Raw genomic sequence first — 12,587 nt, 5'->3', positions numbered from 1 at the left:
AGTTCCTGGGAGATGGATTGAAAAACATTTGCATTATAAATAATACAGCTGTAACGTAAATCCTGTTTCAAGTACACTGTCATTTTATGCACATTTTATGTGTTAGTGACTAATTTCCAGGTTAATAAAAAATACTGTGTTTCAGATGAATGACCTCTAACTTTTTCCACAGAAGTCAGCTAAAATTACACCTTGTGCACTGTGTAAATCTTTGAGATCTTCAGCTGAGATGATCGAGAGCACAAATAACTTGGGAAAAACTGAACTGTTTTGCTCTGTTAACTGCTTGTCAGCATATAGAGTTAAAATGGTTGCCTCTGCAGGTAACATGATTCTTTTATTTCTTTAGAAGCAAAATGTCATGTATTTTATATCCAAGCTTAATTTATCTTGAAAGCAAAGAGAGATTTGGGGAATGTGGAAAGTGACATTTCTCCTTTTAAAACGATGGCACTGGCATGAGAACATAGGGGCTTTCTATTGTAGATTAACTTCACTGTGACAATGCAGACATTTCAGCTTTTAAATAAGGCTTTTTTTCCCCCCTTTTCACTTTGTATTTTTTGTGGATTCACAGGCATATATAAATTTCCAGTATTTATATATTAATACATTGGATATTGTATATTAATACATTGATTGTCCACACAAGTTGTGTCTGTATCTTGCTTTGTCATTCAAAATCTTGCACATAATTGTATGCAGAGTGCAAATTCTCTGCAATGCTGCTTGTTTGGGATAAATCACATTGTTTTCTTCTGTTTCCCTCTCAGGTGTTCAAGTTCAGTGCAACAGCTGTAAAAATTCCTCAATCCCTCAGTATCACTTGGCTATGTCAGATGGCAGCATACGTAATTTTTGCAGCTACAGTTGTGTAGTAGCTTTTCAGGTACAGCATCTATGATTTCAGTAATACTAAATATTACAGAACATATAATATGTAATAGGTAATGCATAAGATTATGAAATAAAGTCTCTTCCGGAATTTGCTTTCCTGCAGAATTTGTTCAACAAGCCTGCAGGAGTGAACTCCTCTGTGGTGCCCCTGTCGCAAGGTCAAGTCATTGTAAGCATTCCCTCGGGGGCAACGGTATCGGCCGGTGGCACTACCTCGACTGTGTCCCCCAGCTCCATGAGCAGTTCAGCTGCAGCTGGTCTACAGAGGCTGGCTGCCCAGTCCCAGCAAGTCACCTTTGCCCGCACTGTTGTAAAACTCAGGTGTCAGCACTGTAACAGATTGTTTGCAACCAAACCAGAACTGCTTGACTACAAGGTAATAAAAATTAGGGCAAGTTTTTCTCACTCAGAAATCCAAGAAATTTTAACTATATTGCATGCAGTGAATTTGATCCTCGTTCTTGCTTCTGGAGATGATCCTTTGAATTCCAGAACAAAACATGTTGTTGAAGGCTTTCTGCAGAAAATTGCTCTGCTCTTGTAATAAAACTTACTTCCTAGTGTTGTCTGCTAGTGAATTCTAACGGCATAAATATGCCCTTGAGTTTCTATGAACTATTTAAGTGTTCACATCTAGGAGGCGAAAACAAGATTTGGCTCAACTGAAATGTTCTTGATATGTTACAGGGTAAAATGTTTCAGTTTTGTGGGAAGACCTGCTGTGATGAATACAAGAAGAGAAGCAGCGTAATGGCAATGTGTGAATACTGCAAAATTGAGAAAATTATCAAGGAGACAGTGCGATTCTCCGGCATAGATAGGGCATTCTGTAGTGAAGGTAAGAAAGGGCAAAGCTATATGACAGATAAATTAAGGCAGAGGTGCTTGACCTTAAACTTTTAGGTGACAATAAAAGAAACACAGTGTTTACCTAGAACTTTGTATTTTAATGTTACATTTCAATAAATTATTACAGACGTGACTAAATACAAGAATTACAAGTGCCAAACAAACATGCATAGTTTTGATACTGAAGCATGTTTTTGATACATTGCTCTTTTTTCTTCTTTCAGGTTGTAAACTGCTTTATAAACATGACTTGGCTAAACGTTGGGGGAACCACTGTAAAATGTGCAGTTACTGTTTACAGGCTTCTCCCAAACTGGTCCAGAATCACTTTGGGGGAAAGATGGAGGAATTCTGCTCAGAGGATTGCATGTCTAAATTTACAGTTTTGTTTTACCAGGTAAGAAATATTCTTCCATAATATTCTGTGGAATATAAGCATCCTAGCAAAAGATGCTTTGAAATTGAGGAACTGTGTGAACTGCTTGTAGTTGGCACTTATATCCGAAGAAGATATTGCATGTGTGTGGTAGATGAGTAAGTTCCTCTTAAATTTTGAGTATCCCTTTTCAATATAGAGAAATTGTAACGTTGTTGTTGGAATACAGACACCAAATGTTCTACTGCTTTGTGATACTCTGCTTGTTGTTCATATGTGTGTTTAATTTCTCCCCCACTTTTTTTCTAGATGGCAAAGTGTGATGGTTGTAAGAGACAAGGTAAACTCAGTGAGTCCATGAAATGGCAAGGGGAGATCAAGCATTTTTGCAATCTGCTTTGTATTCTGATGTTCTGTAATCAGCAAAGCGTTTCTGACTGTCCACCCCAAAACAATACAGGTAAAACAGGATGTGAATAGTATTGCTTTTGGTGTGCTTGATAGAATGGATCGTTATACAATCTTTAAGTGTTAATGCTAAGATTAATATATGCTGTAGCCATTTCATTGGTGGTTATTTTAGCAGATGGAATGGGAAGGAGGGTGGGAATGAAGCCCACAGGAATAGGAACTGTGAGTTTCTGTAGGGAATAAAATGCAAAGGGAAGAAAGGAGGAAAAGCCCACAAAGTCAGGAAGGAGGAGTGAAACAAAGGGAAGAAATAGCACCGGTCCTAAGGAGGAGCAGGTTCTCCTACTGATTGATGGTGACTGCAACTGTAAGGCACCCAATGAGCAATAAAGAATATTAACTGAAAGGTCATAGTGTGCACCAGGCCATATACTACTCTTGAATTTTGTACATATCTCCTGCTTACACTGGTGGGAAATGTTTTCCCTGATTAATATCACTCAAGGCTAGTAGTAACTTTATAATAACTTTATAATAATTGAGAGTAATAACACTAAAGCATAAATAACTTTATGCTTTCAGGCCATTACTATACCATATGGCATTCCTGGTCTTGTCAGTACATTTGACTGTTAGTAAGGATAACAGTATGTATGATGGGCCTGCTTCTTCAAAAGTGTGCCAGCAACTTCCGCTGAGGCAAGTGTGTAACACCTTTGAAAAACTGGGCTGCCAGAGTAACGGAATGCCTCAGAACAGGGGTTTTTTGATGAAATGTGGTAATTACGGTGCTTTTGGGTAGAAAGAATATATGATTATGTAGAAGGTCTAAGCTTGGCAGGACCTTCACTGTCTCCCATGCTGTACATGCACAATAATGAGCACAGTCTTTTGTTGTTTCCCAAGTACTCCTGTAATATATATAATACTACCTAGAAAAAGCTCATTTCATACTGTGATGAACTTCTGAAATATTTCAGTGACCGGAAAACAGCTTAAACTTGCTTATGGAACCAACTTCTATTTAAACTGGAAATCTGCAGCTTGATACCCACATCTCCCTCACATAAGGCAGACTTTTTCATTTGGAGATGTCTGGAGGGTGGGAGTTGTAGCTATTTTGTATACATGCATATATAGGTATATAAAAATTATCTTATTACTCATTCTAGCTTTCTTCTGTTTGTTCTCTCCAGCAAACCTTTCAATGGCACCATCTTCCTCATCGGGCCCTCCTTCTTTGAGAAAAGATTCAACTCCTGTCATAGCAAATGTGGTGTCCCTCGCAAGCACGCCTGCTGCCCAGCCTACAGTGAACTCCAACAATGTTTTACAGGGTAGGACGTGACTTCTGTATTTTTAAAATTCTATTTCGGGATATTAATGTTTGTTCATAGATCTTGTCCACTGAGGACAACAACCAGTTTGTCATTACCGTTCGTGTCAGTGCAGATCATTGCTGTTTTTTCCTTCTTTTACAAACGTAAAAATAATTATTTACATTTATTAACACGCAGCGGAGACTGAAGTTTAATGGGAATTCTTTTTCTTGATCTAGGCAAATGATGAGTTTTCATGACAAGATCACAAACTACTTTGTATTGTTTCTCTTCTCAGGTGCAGTCCCTACTGTGACAGCAAAAATAATAGGAGATGTAAGTTTTACAAGAGAGTCTTTTTATCCCTTTTGCCCAAATTGTATCAATAATAAGTAAACTATCCAAGAATATAGCACAGTTACTTTGTAACTACTTTTCCTTCTGGTGGTTGGGATTTAACATTCATCCAGGTTGCAGATGCATTTTTTAAAAATGGATACAACTTGTATGGTATAAAGGTGTTTTTGTATCCATTGACAGATTGATTTGATGTTTTAGATAAAGACTGTCAAATTGCAGCACTTGAGATGGCTTTACACTCCTAATAAGAAAAAAAAAAAGCCCATTGTTTGATTAAAATAAATTTTTATAAAGACCAGAAAGCACCAAGTGCATTAATAAGCTGTTTCTCTGGATTTTTAAATGATTGTTTTTATTAGCGAAGACTGTAATACTGCTTTAAATCCTGCAAACTCCCCTAGCAGAGAACAAATATTATTCCTTATAATATTCTACTACAACCAACACTGATTCTGCCCTCATTTATATTTTTTAAAACAGGCGAGCACTCAGACAGATGCCCTGAAGCTACCACCATCACAACCACCCAGACTTTTAAAAAACAAGGCACTATTGTGCAAGCCAATCACACAGACTAAGGCCACCTCGTGCAAACCTCATACACAAAACAAAGAATGCCAGACGGGTGCGTATCTAATCTCTGACTCATTTTTATAAAGGTTCTTATTGCAGATGAGAGAATAATGCATGGTTTATGTAACAGATAATTATTTTTCTTAACATACTTTTAAACCTTAACTGGTGTGCAGAGTGGCTGTGTGCTCTTTTGAGGAGCTACACCATTTTTGTTTTCTTTTTAATATAACAGAAGAAGAAAAAGAAGTTCAACCTCAGATCATTGTGGTACCTGTTCCTGTGCCAGTGTTCGTGCCAGTACCTCTTCACCTCTATACACAGTATACACCAGTTCCACTTGGAATGCCAGTACCCGTAAGTTATCCTTCATTTCACTGAAAAGGTGGTGTATGGTCTCAGTTTTGAACAAGGCATTTGTTCATTGAGCTTTGTTTTTAGGCCAGCTTAGATTCAGGTGGTATTTAGAGTTGATATTATTTCTTTCCTTATCCACATTGTACTTAATTAATCCTCATCACACACACAAAACCTTATAGAGTCACTGCAGGTATGAAGCAAGTTGTCCAGTCTGAAGTTATTTTAAAATTTTGGGTAATCTCAAACTCTATATAAGATTAAGGGAGAGGAATCTCCCTTCTGTATTTGCTGTTCCCCTTCTCCCACAAACAAGTTATAATATTTTCCACATGTTTCTAGGTACCAGTTCCCATGCTTTTCCCAACTACCCTGGATAATGCTGATAAGATCATCGAAACTATTCAGGATATCAAGGAAAAGATTCCCACAAATCCATTTGAAGCTGATCTCCTTCAGATGGCAGAAATGATTGCAGAAGATGAGGAGAAAGAAAAAACACACTCTCATGGCGGTATGGGATCTTTTTTTAAAAATAAAAATGAATTAAGTGAGATAGAGATTCTTCCTTCAGAGAAAATAGCTAGAGAAATATTTGTTGGGCATGATTGGCGGGTTCCTAAGTAAGCTTGCCATATTAAATAGTCCTGTTGTTCTACTAATGTTTATTTTCAATGTTATTTCCAAATCAAACATGAATTAGTTCTGCATTTCTGTTATTCCCATGCCAGCATCACAAAGGGTAGAAACCTTTTGGTAGTACTCTAGTGGTAGAGAAGATGCATTACCTGTTGGTAGTATTTTGGTGTTCTTTTTTTTTTTTTTTTTTTGTGTCAGTTGTGTAAGCTGTGAATCATTTGTAGATAAAAGATTTCCTTCTTTTTCTTAAGGATCTCAAACATCTGAACATGAGCTCTTCTTGGATCCCAAGATATTCGAGAAAGGTCAGTTGGATTTTTTTTTTTTTCCAAAAAGGCTTTAATCCTTTGAAACTCCTGTTCCTACCTCCAGCACGTCATGTATTTAATCGTTCTCATTACAGACCAAGGTAGCACTTACAGTGGAGATCTAGAATCAGAAGCAGTGTCCACTCCACACAGCTGGGAGGATGAGTTAAATCACTATGCCTTACGATCAAATACCATACCAGATCCAGATCCAGAACTGAAGCAGTTCCCCAAAGGGGACATAGAACAGGACCTGGAGGCAGATTTTCCATCAGGTCTGTATAATGTGAAGAAAAATGTATTCTTGCATAAAATTATGCACAATTTTCTGAGTAAATATTGTACCAGCAATCTGCTCATAAAGGGGATGTGTTTTCATTTTGTACAACCAGGTATTTAAAGTTGCAATAATACATCAGTTTTACTAAAAATGACTATTTTTAGAGTAGAATTGGTCTCTTTAAAGACAGCAATCTACAGAACCACTGACAGGGGTAGCAATCTTGCTTGACTCCTTTGCATTTATAACTTCTGTGTCCCTAAGTACAATTAATTTCAGTTGTGCAAAAGAATGCATTTGCCTGAATAAATTCATCAACTGTTTGGGAGTGCTTTTTATCTCTTCTGAGAATTTTCATTTTTATACAGAAAGTAAATTTATTGCCTAATTATCTAAAGGTAAAGCATTATTTGAATATACGGATGTGATTGTCAACTTCAAGATATTCAGTAGTATCTAAGTGACACTTCTACTTGGGCAGGTTAAATCATATAAACTCTTAATGGTGTTAATTTGACTTTAGACTCATTTGACCCTCTCAGTAAAGGACCGGGTCTGCATTCACGCTCACGAACAAGACGGAGACATAGAGATGGCTTCCCACAGCCGAAAAGACGGGTAAGAAAGTATTTTTGGAACATAATATTACTGCGTTAAATGTGAGAAACCTACGTGCATGCTTATTCTCTTGCTTCAGGGTGAAGAACTTAATTTAACTGTGGTATATATTCTTTTTTTCTGTTCTGCTGTTGCGTAAAATTGTCTTCCCTCCACTCTGCAACTAGATAGAATAAGTATTCTTTTTAGTACAGAGTATTTAAATAATATGTATCATTTTAAAAGCTCCAAAATAGATGTATTTTTTAAAAGTGTAGTAGTCTTCAGGACAGAAGAATTTGCTTGTGATTTAGACAGAAAGAAATATATTTCTGTGTGCATTTATCATGAGGAGAATTACTGTTACTATTATTATTGTACCTTTCCCACAAAGCATGGTTAATTATTGAGTATATTCATAAGAAACATACATATTCATTCAGCTTCTGTCATGAGATAGGCTTTTGTTATGATCTCAGTATACTGGTCTTATTATCCAAGATCACATTAAATTTCCATAGATAAGACTTTATTAAATGTAAACTTTCTTGGTTTGTGCATTTTCCTGTAGGGACGGAAGAAGTCTGTGGTTCCTGTAGAGCCCCGAAATCTCATGCAGGGATCCTATCCAGGGTGCTCTGTTTCTGGGATGACCCTAAAGTACATGTATGGGGTAAATGCCTGGAAGAATTGGGTCCAATGGAAAAACGCACAGGAGGACCAAGGGGACCTAAAGTTTTCAGGTAAACTTGTCTGTATTTCAGTGGAAAAGACAATATTTAATTGAGGAGCACTTGGTGTGGATATGTTACTCAGGTAGGTGTTAGGATTATTCCTTATCCAATCCTGGGATTTGGCAATGTCTAACTCTCCTTTTCTGTGATCTCAAGTCCATCTTACATGCTTGCAATGAGAGTTTTATGGACAAATTTTTGGAGTCCAGCAGAGAGTTTAAATCAGGAATGTAACTGAGCTTTGTTGGGATGATGGGGAAGGGAGCAACTCATGTTAGATAGTACTACAATGTAAAGAACACGGTGGGATGGGGCTTAACAGAGATCTCAATATAATAGAGTATATTGATCTCAATATACTCAATATTAATCTCAAGATACTCAATATACAGAGAATATAACAGAGATCTCAAAGGGGAAAAGTCTGGTTAGAGAGAGGTCTGCTTTTTCCTCCCTCATTTGGAATTTTTGTTGTCATTTCATGAGAATAGCTGCTTTTTGTTTCCCAGAAGAAGAGTAATCACATGAGTTATTGTCTTTTCTTCTTGTGGCTAAGAAAAAAAGAATGCTTACAGCCAGTTCCAGGGAACTATATGCAAAACCCCAGAAAGGTTCCCTCCTTAGTCCCAAACAGTCGGTCACTTTCTGTGGTGTAGAGCAGCCAAGGCTTGTAGTTTCATTGGAGATTCTCAGATGGATTGATCCTCTCTTTGCTCTGCTCCCTGCTTTTGAATCCCAGAGCCCTTGAAACACTTAATTCCTTCTCCCTTTAAGGAGTCAAATATACTGCACTCATGTCCAAAGCTACGAGGAAATACTCAAGGTCTTTCAGTTAAGATTCCCCTGGTCCAGCTGTAGAGGTGAAGCTGATGCAGTAAACCTACGCTACCAGCCTCAAGTGTATGTAACCATAGCCATGCCACAGCTTTGGGGTCACTGAGCCCCATTTATCCTAGCTTGAAATACGTATTTTTGCTACAGCATTTGTACTTGTTACACATGCTGATGATTTGTTTTTATTGGCCAACTATTTATTAAGTTGTTAACTTACAGATAGGAAGTTGCTCACAGGTTGAGATGTTTTAGAAGTTCTACCTGCGTGAAATTATAAGCAATATGTGAAGATTTAGTTCCTTGAATTAAGGGTTTTTTTTCTCATTTTCTTCACCACAGTTCGTCCTGTGAAACTCAAGGAGGACGTTCTCTCATGCACTTTTGCTGAGCTGAGTTTTGGCTTGTGCCAGTTTATTCAAGAGGTGCGGAGACCAAATGGAGAAAAATATGATCCTGACAGCATCTTATACTTGTGCCTTGGAATTCAGCAGGTAACTCATTGAGTTAGGGTATTGCTGTGAAGACACCAAAAAATTAGACTGGCTTTTTGTGCAGTATCCATAACATCACGCAGCTGCACAGTATTTGCAGAGAAGGCAAGAATTTTTCTTTATTTCTGCTGCTTAGTCTATTTTACTCATGTACTTTGCTAATTTGTCTGGACCTTTTTGTAATCCAAGTACGCAGACCTTTCCTGTAGTTAGGAGGAGTGTGGTATGGAGGGATATGTGTTTCTATCTAGACACAAATCTTTCATTTTTGATACCTTTTTTATCCTTGCCATATAGAGGAAAGCTAGATACAAACTTGTGGATCCCCAGTAACACTTGCTTTGTGTTGGAATGTTTCAGATCTAAATAGTTGCACAATGCTTTTCTAATATGCAAGTTACATGGAAGAGATTACACGGGAAAGATAATGCTCCTTCAGTGCTTGAACAGATACTTTGTGTTGGCAAAACTTAAAGGTATATGTAGGGGGAATAATAGAATTGTAATTAATGAATATTAGCAGTCATGTAACCAGTCCTTGCTACCTGCTTAGGCACTGCATATTTTAACAGTTGTAGCACAAACCTAGAATAAAAGGCTTTTTGTAGAAATATTTTTTCATTCACTGCCTTGAATAATCATTGGGTGATAAGGAGTAAAGATCTACTTTTTGAAGCAGAACCTGCCATTTCTTGTCTGTGTTTGAAAAAAAATGCAGAGTTAATCAGATCACCATTGATAAGATCTAGGAGTTTCCACATTTTTTTGTATTTCACTTTTGACCTGCATGTTTTCTCATCTGTAGGAAAAAAAAAAAAAAAGAAAGAAAGAAAGAAAAAATGAAAATATTAATGGCTCCTTGACCAGAATTTAAGGGAATTTTTCATTGGTGCTTTAAGTTAAGCTTTTTTTGTAACCCTACAAAACACCCAGTCCCTGCAGAAAATCTAATTAGCTATCTTACTGAAGAATTCAAAAATATGTTTTGGGCCATAAAAAACACTTGGACATAAGAAAGAAAAAGAATCTGATGTCCTATATCTTTTCTGCAATGTTAAGTAATCATAAATTGTATGTCTTCCTTTTTTTTTCTCTTGTAGTACCTGTTTGAGAATGGTAGAATAGATAACATTTTTACCGAGCCCTATTCCAGGTTTATGATTGAGCTTACAAAACTCTTGAAAATCTGGGAACCTACAATTCTTCCAAATGGTAGGACAATACTTTTATTTTGTGTAGCTGCATGACAAAGTCATTATTATAAATTATTACTTTCTCATTGCCATGAAGATGAATATGATCTGAGACATTCACATTAGTTTCCTCCTCCCCACCATGTTTGTGGTAGACCAGAACTGTGGATTTTATGTCTCTCCCCCTCTTTTGGTCACAGATTGCACTTAAATATATCTTTATCTCCAGTTAATCTCTCAACTTCTTTGAAAGAAAGGCCTCCCATTCCTGTAGTCGAATGCTGATTCTTTTCTCCCCTTAATCTTTAGCTAGTCATTTTTTTGAAATTAGGTAGCCAAAACTGTATGCAGGTTACTGCAAATACTATGTACAATTACATTAATATTTCCCTATAGATAATGGAAATATTTTTTCTGATAAATCATAGGACCACAGTGTAGTATCAGGGAACCTTGAATGACAGTGGAAACTCCATACCTGTATCTACAACTGACTTTTCATTTTAAATTTAATTTTGTTTTAATAAAGAAATAGCCCAGTTACTGGTAGATTGATTGCATATAGTTTTCTCAACAAGTATTTTACAAGCCTCCATATCTCCTTTCCTAGCTGGCTTAGCATAACAACAATGTTAAAGGTGTTACCATTTTTACCATTTAAGCTCTTAATTCTTAGGGAATGGAACATTACTTTTTTTTTTCTTTTTTTTTTTTTCAGCTGGCTGACTGTCCTTTAATTCAGTGAAATTAAAACTCAGGGAGATTGTGCTAGTATCTGCAGTCTTCCTTTACATCCTTCTCTTCATTCTTCAAGCTGTTTCACAGCTTGGTTTTCCATGCTTCCTTTCACGCTCATGCATGCAGTCTTCCTGACGCTACTGGAATCACAATTGCTTATTATAGGTGTGAATTTAATCTGATGTGCAGTTCATTCATATACAAGGTTTGGTAAAACAGAATGTACATGAGTCTCTGAGATCCTTCCTTCCTAATATTTTCTGTTCCTATCCTCCTACCCTGTATGTCTGTGACACTTCCTTCTGTTACTTTGGGAAAGTTCTTAAAATCCACTAGACTGCCTGGATTCACTTATAATCAAATCTGAGGAACAGCCCTAAAACAGCATAAATAACCCTTTCCTTTTTTTTTTTTTGCCCATTGTTTTCAGGTTACATGTTCTCAAGGATTGAAGAGGAACACTTGTGGGAATGTAAACAGCTGGGTGCATATTCTCCTATAGTCTTACTGAACACACTGCTATTCTTCAACACCAAATACTTCCAACTAAAGAATGTCAGTGAGCACCTGAAATTATCCTTTGCCCATGTCATGAGACGCACCCGGACTCTGAAGTATAATACTAAGATGACATATTTACGTTTTTTCCCACACTTTCAAAAACAAGAGGTAGAATCAGGTAAATGCCTGCTTTCTGATTCTGTTTTTCTGGAATCCTATTTATATTGTCTGCTCCTTATTTTAAAATTGAAGAAAAAAAGAATAGATACGTATATCCTCCATAGTCTTATGTTAGGTACTAGCTCTTGATAGTTTTCTCTAAGTAAAACTTCTACTTTTCCCTCATAAAATAAAGTCCTTGATGAGACTGAGAACATGCGAATATTGACTGAGGGCACATGCTCTCCATCTCATCAAATTTGAAATGAGGGGCAGGATTCTTAAATTAAATTTAAAATCTTAAACTACTCATTTTTAAAAGCTTTGGGATTGAGGAAAATTGTCCCCCAGTGGTACCAGTGGCATCACTGGAGGAAGGGTGGGAGCTCTGCCCTGCTCATGTCTCTTGCTATGGGCGCACTGCAGCATATCTGATATTTTGCTCACCCAGCAGGCTGACTACCCCAGACCAGTTGATCTGCGTGTGACATTTGAATGACAGATTTATAATGTCAGATAGAGTCTCATTTCTTTGTGATGCCAAGTCCCATCGGATGGATGCTAAGCGCAGTGTTGATTCTTGAAGGTGCTGTTCTTGCTGAATGCATGTGATGTCCTTTTCCTGTATCCAGATAAATTATCCATAGGGAAAAGGAAACGTGGTGAAGATGAGGAGATGGCAACAGCAGTGGAAATGTCTGAAAATACAGAAAATCCCCTGCGATGTCCAGTCCGACTTTATGAGTTTTACTTGTCGAAATGGTAAGTGACAGAAACTGATTTTCAATCCTTACGTGGACAAGAACTGTCCGAAAGGGTAAAATATTTTTTGAGGAAAAGAGGTGCAGTTTTTTCCCAGCATTTTCCAAAGATAGAAGAGTTTGAAAATGGGTAACCAGCAGCCATTCCTCAGGCCTCTGGAAGCAGGGATCCCACCCACATGTTCTGTGCCTCTACTATGGGCTCCTTTC

At 37.3% G+C, this 12,587-nt stretch overlaps 1 protein-coding gene across 4 annotated transcripts in view; it reads left to right on the top strand.

The window, feature by feature from the left end:
• The window catches only part of LOC112950710 (zinc finger MYM-type protein 4), a 31,856-nt gene that overhangs the window by 16,992 nt on the left and 2,277 nt on the right, over window positions 1–12,587 (top strand). For 3 of the 4 annotated variants that reach the window (XM_026043318.1, XM_026043321.1, XM_026043322.1), the window contains 19 exons: window positions 173–323; window positions 774–889; window positions 1,001–1,273; window positions 1,585–1,735; window positions 1,971–2,143; window positions 2,432–2,582; window positions 3,730–3,870; window positions 4,151–4,188; window positions 4,693–4,837; window positions 5,021–5,142; window positions 5,485–5,656; window positions 6,033–6,086; window positions 6,185–6,364; window positions 6,893–6,987; window positions 7,538–7,709; window positions 8,874–9,025; window positions 10,126–10,237; window positions 11,387–11,635; window positions 12,249–12,378. In XM_026043318.1, coding sequence (XP_025899103.1) covers window positions 173–323; window positions 774–889; window positions 1,001–1,273; window positions 1,585–1,735; window positions 1,971–2,143; window positions 2,432–2,582; window positions 3,730–3,870; window positions 4,151–4,188; window positions 4,693–4,837; window positions 5,021–5,142; window positions 5,485–5,656; window positions 6,033–6,086; window positions 6,185–6,364; window positions 6,893–6,987; window positions 7,538–7,709; window positions 8,874–9,025; window positions 10,126–10,237; window positions 11,387–11,635; window positions 12,249–12,378 — 2,777 coding nt within the window. The remainder of the gene's footprint in view (window positions 1–172; window positions 324–773; window positions 890–1,000; window positions 1,274–1,584; window positions 1,736–1,970; window positions 2,144–2,431; window positions 2,583–3,729; window positions 3,871–4,150; window positions 4,189–4,692; window positions 4,838–5,020; window positions 5,143–5,484; window positions 5,657–6,032; window positions 6,087–6,184; window positions 6,365–6,892; window positions 6,988–7,537; window positions 7,710–8,873; window positions 9,026–10,125; window positions 10,238–11,386; window positions 11,636–12,248; window positions 12,379–12,587) is intronic. The other variant, XM_026043320.1, reaches the window with a different exon arrangement.

The sequence above is a fragment of the Nothoprocta perdicaria genome, unplaced genomic scaffold (assembly GCF_003342845.1).
Source record: "Nothoprocta perdicaria isolate Ctin4 unplaced genomic scaffold, notPer1 scaffold_33, whole genome shotgun sequence".
NCBI classification, from domain to species: Eukaryota; Metazoa; Chordata; class Aves; order Tinamiformes; family Tinamidae; genus Nothoprocta; species Nothoprocta perdicaria.
The sequence above is the reverse complement of the archived record's forward strand: the minus strand, read 5'-3'. Positions and strand labels throughout refer to the sequence as shown.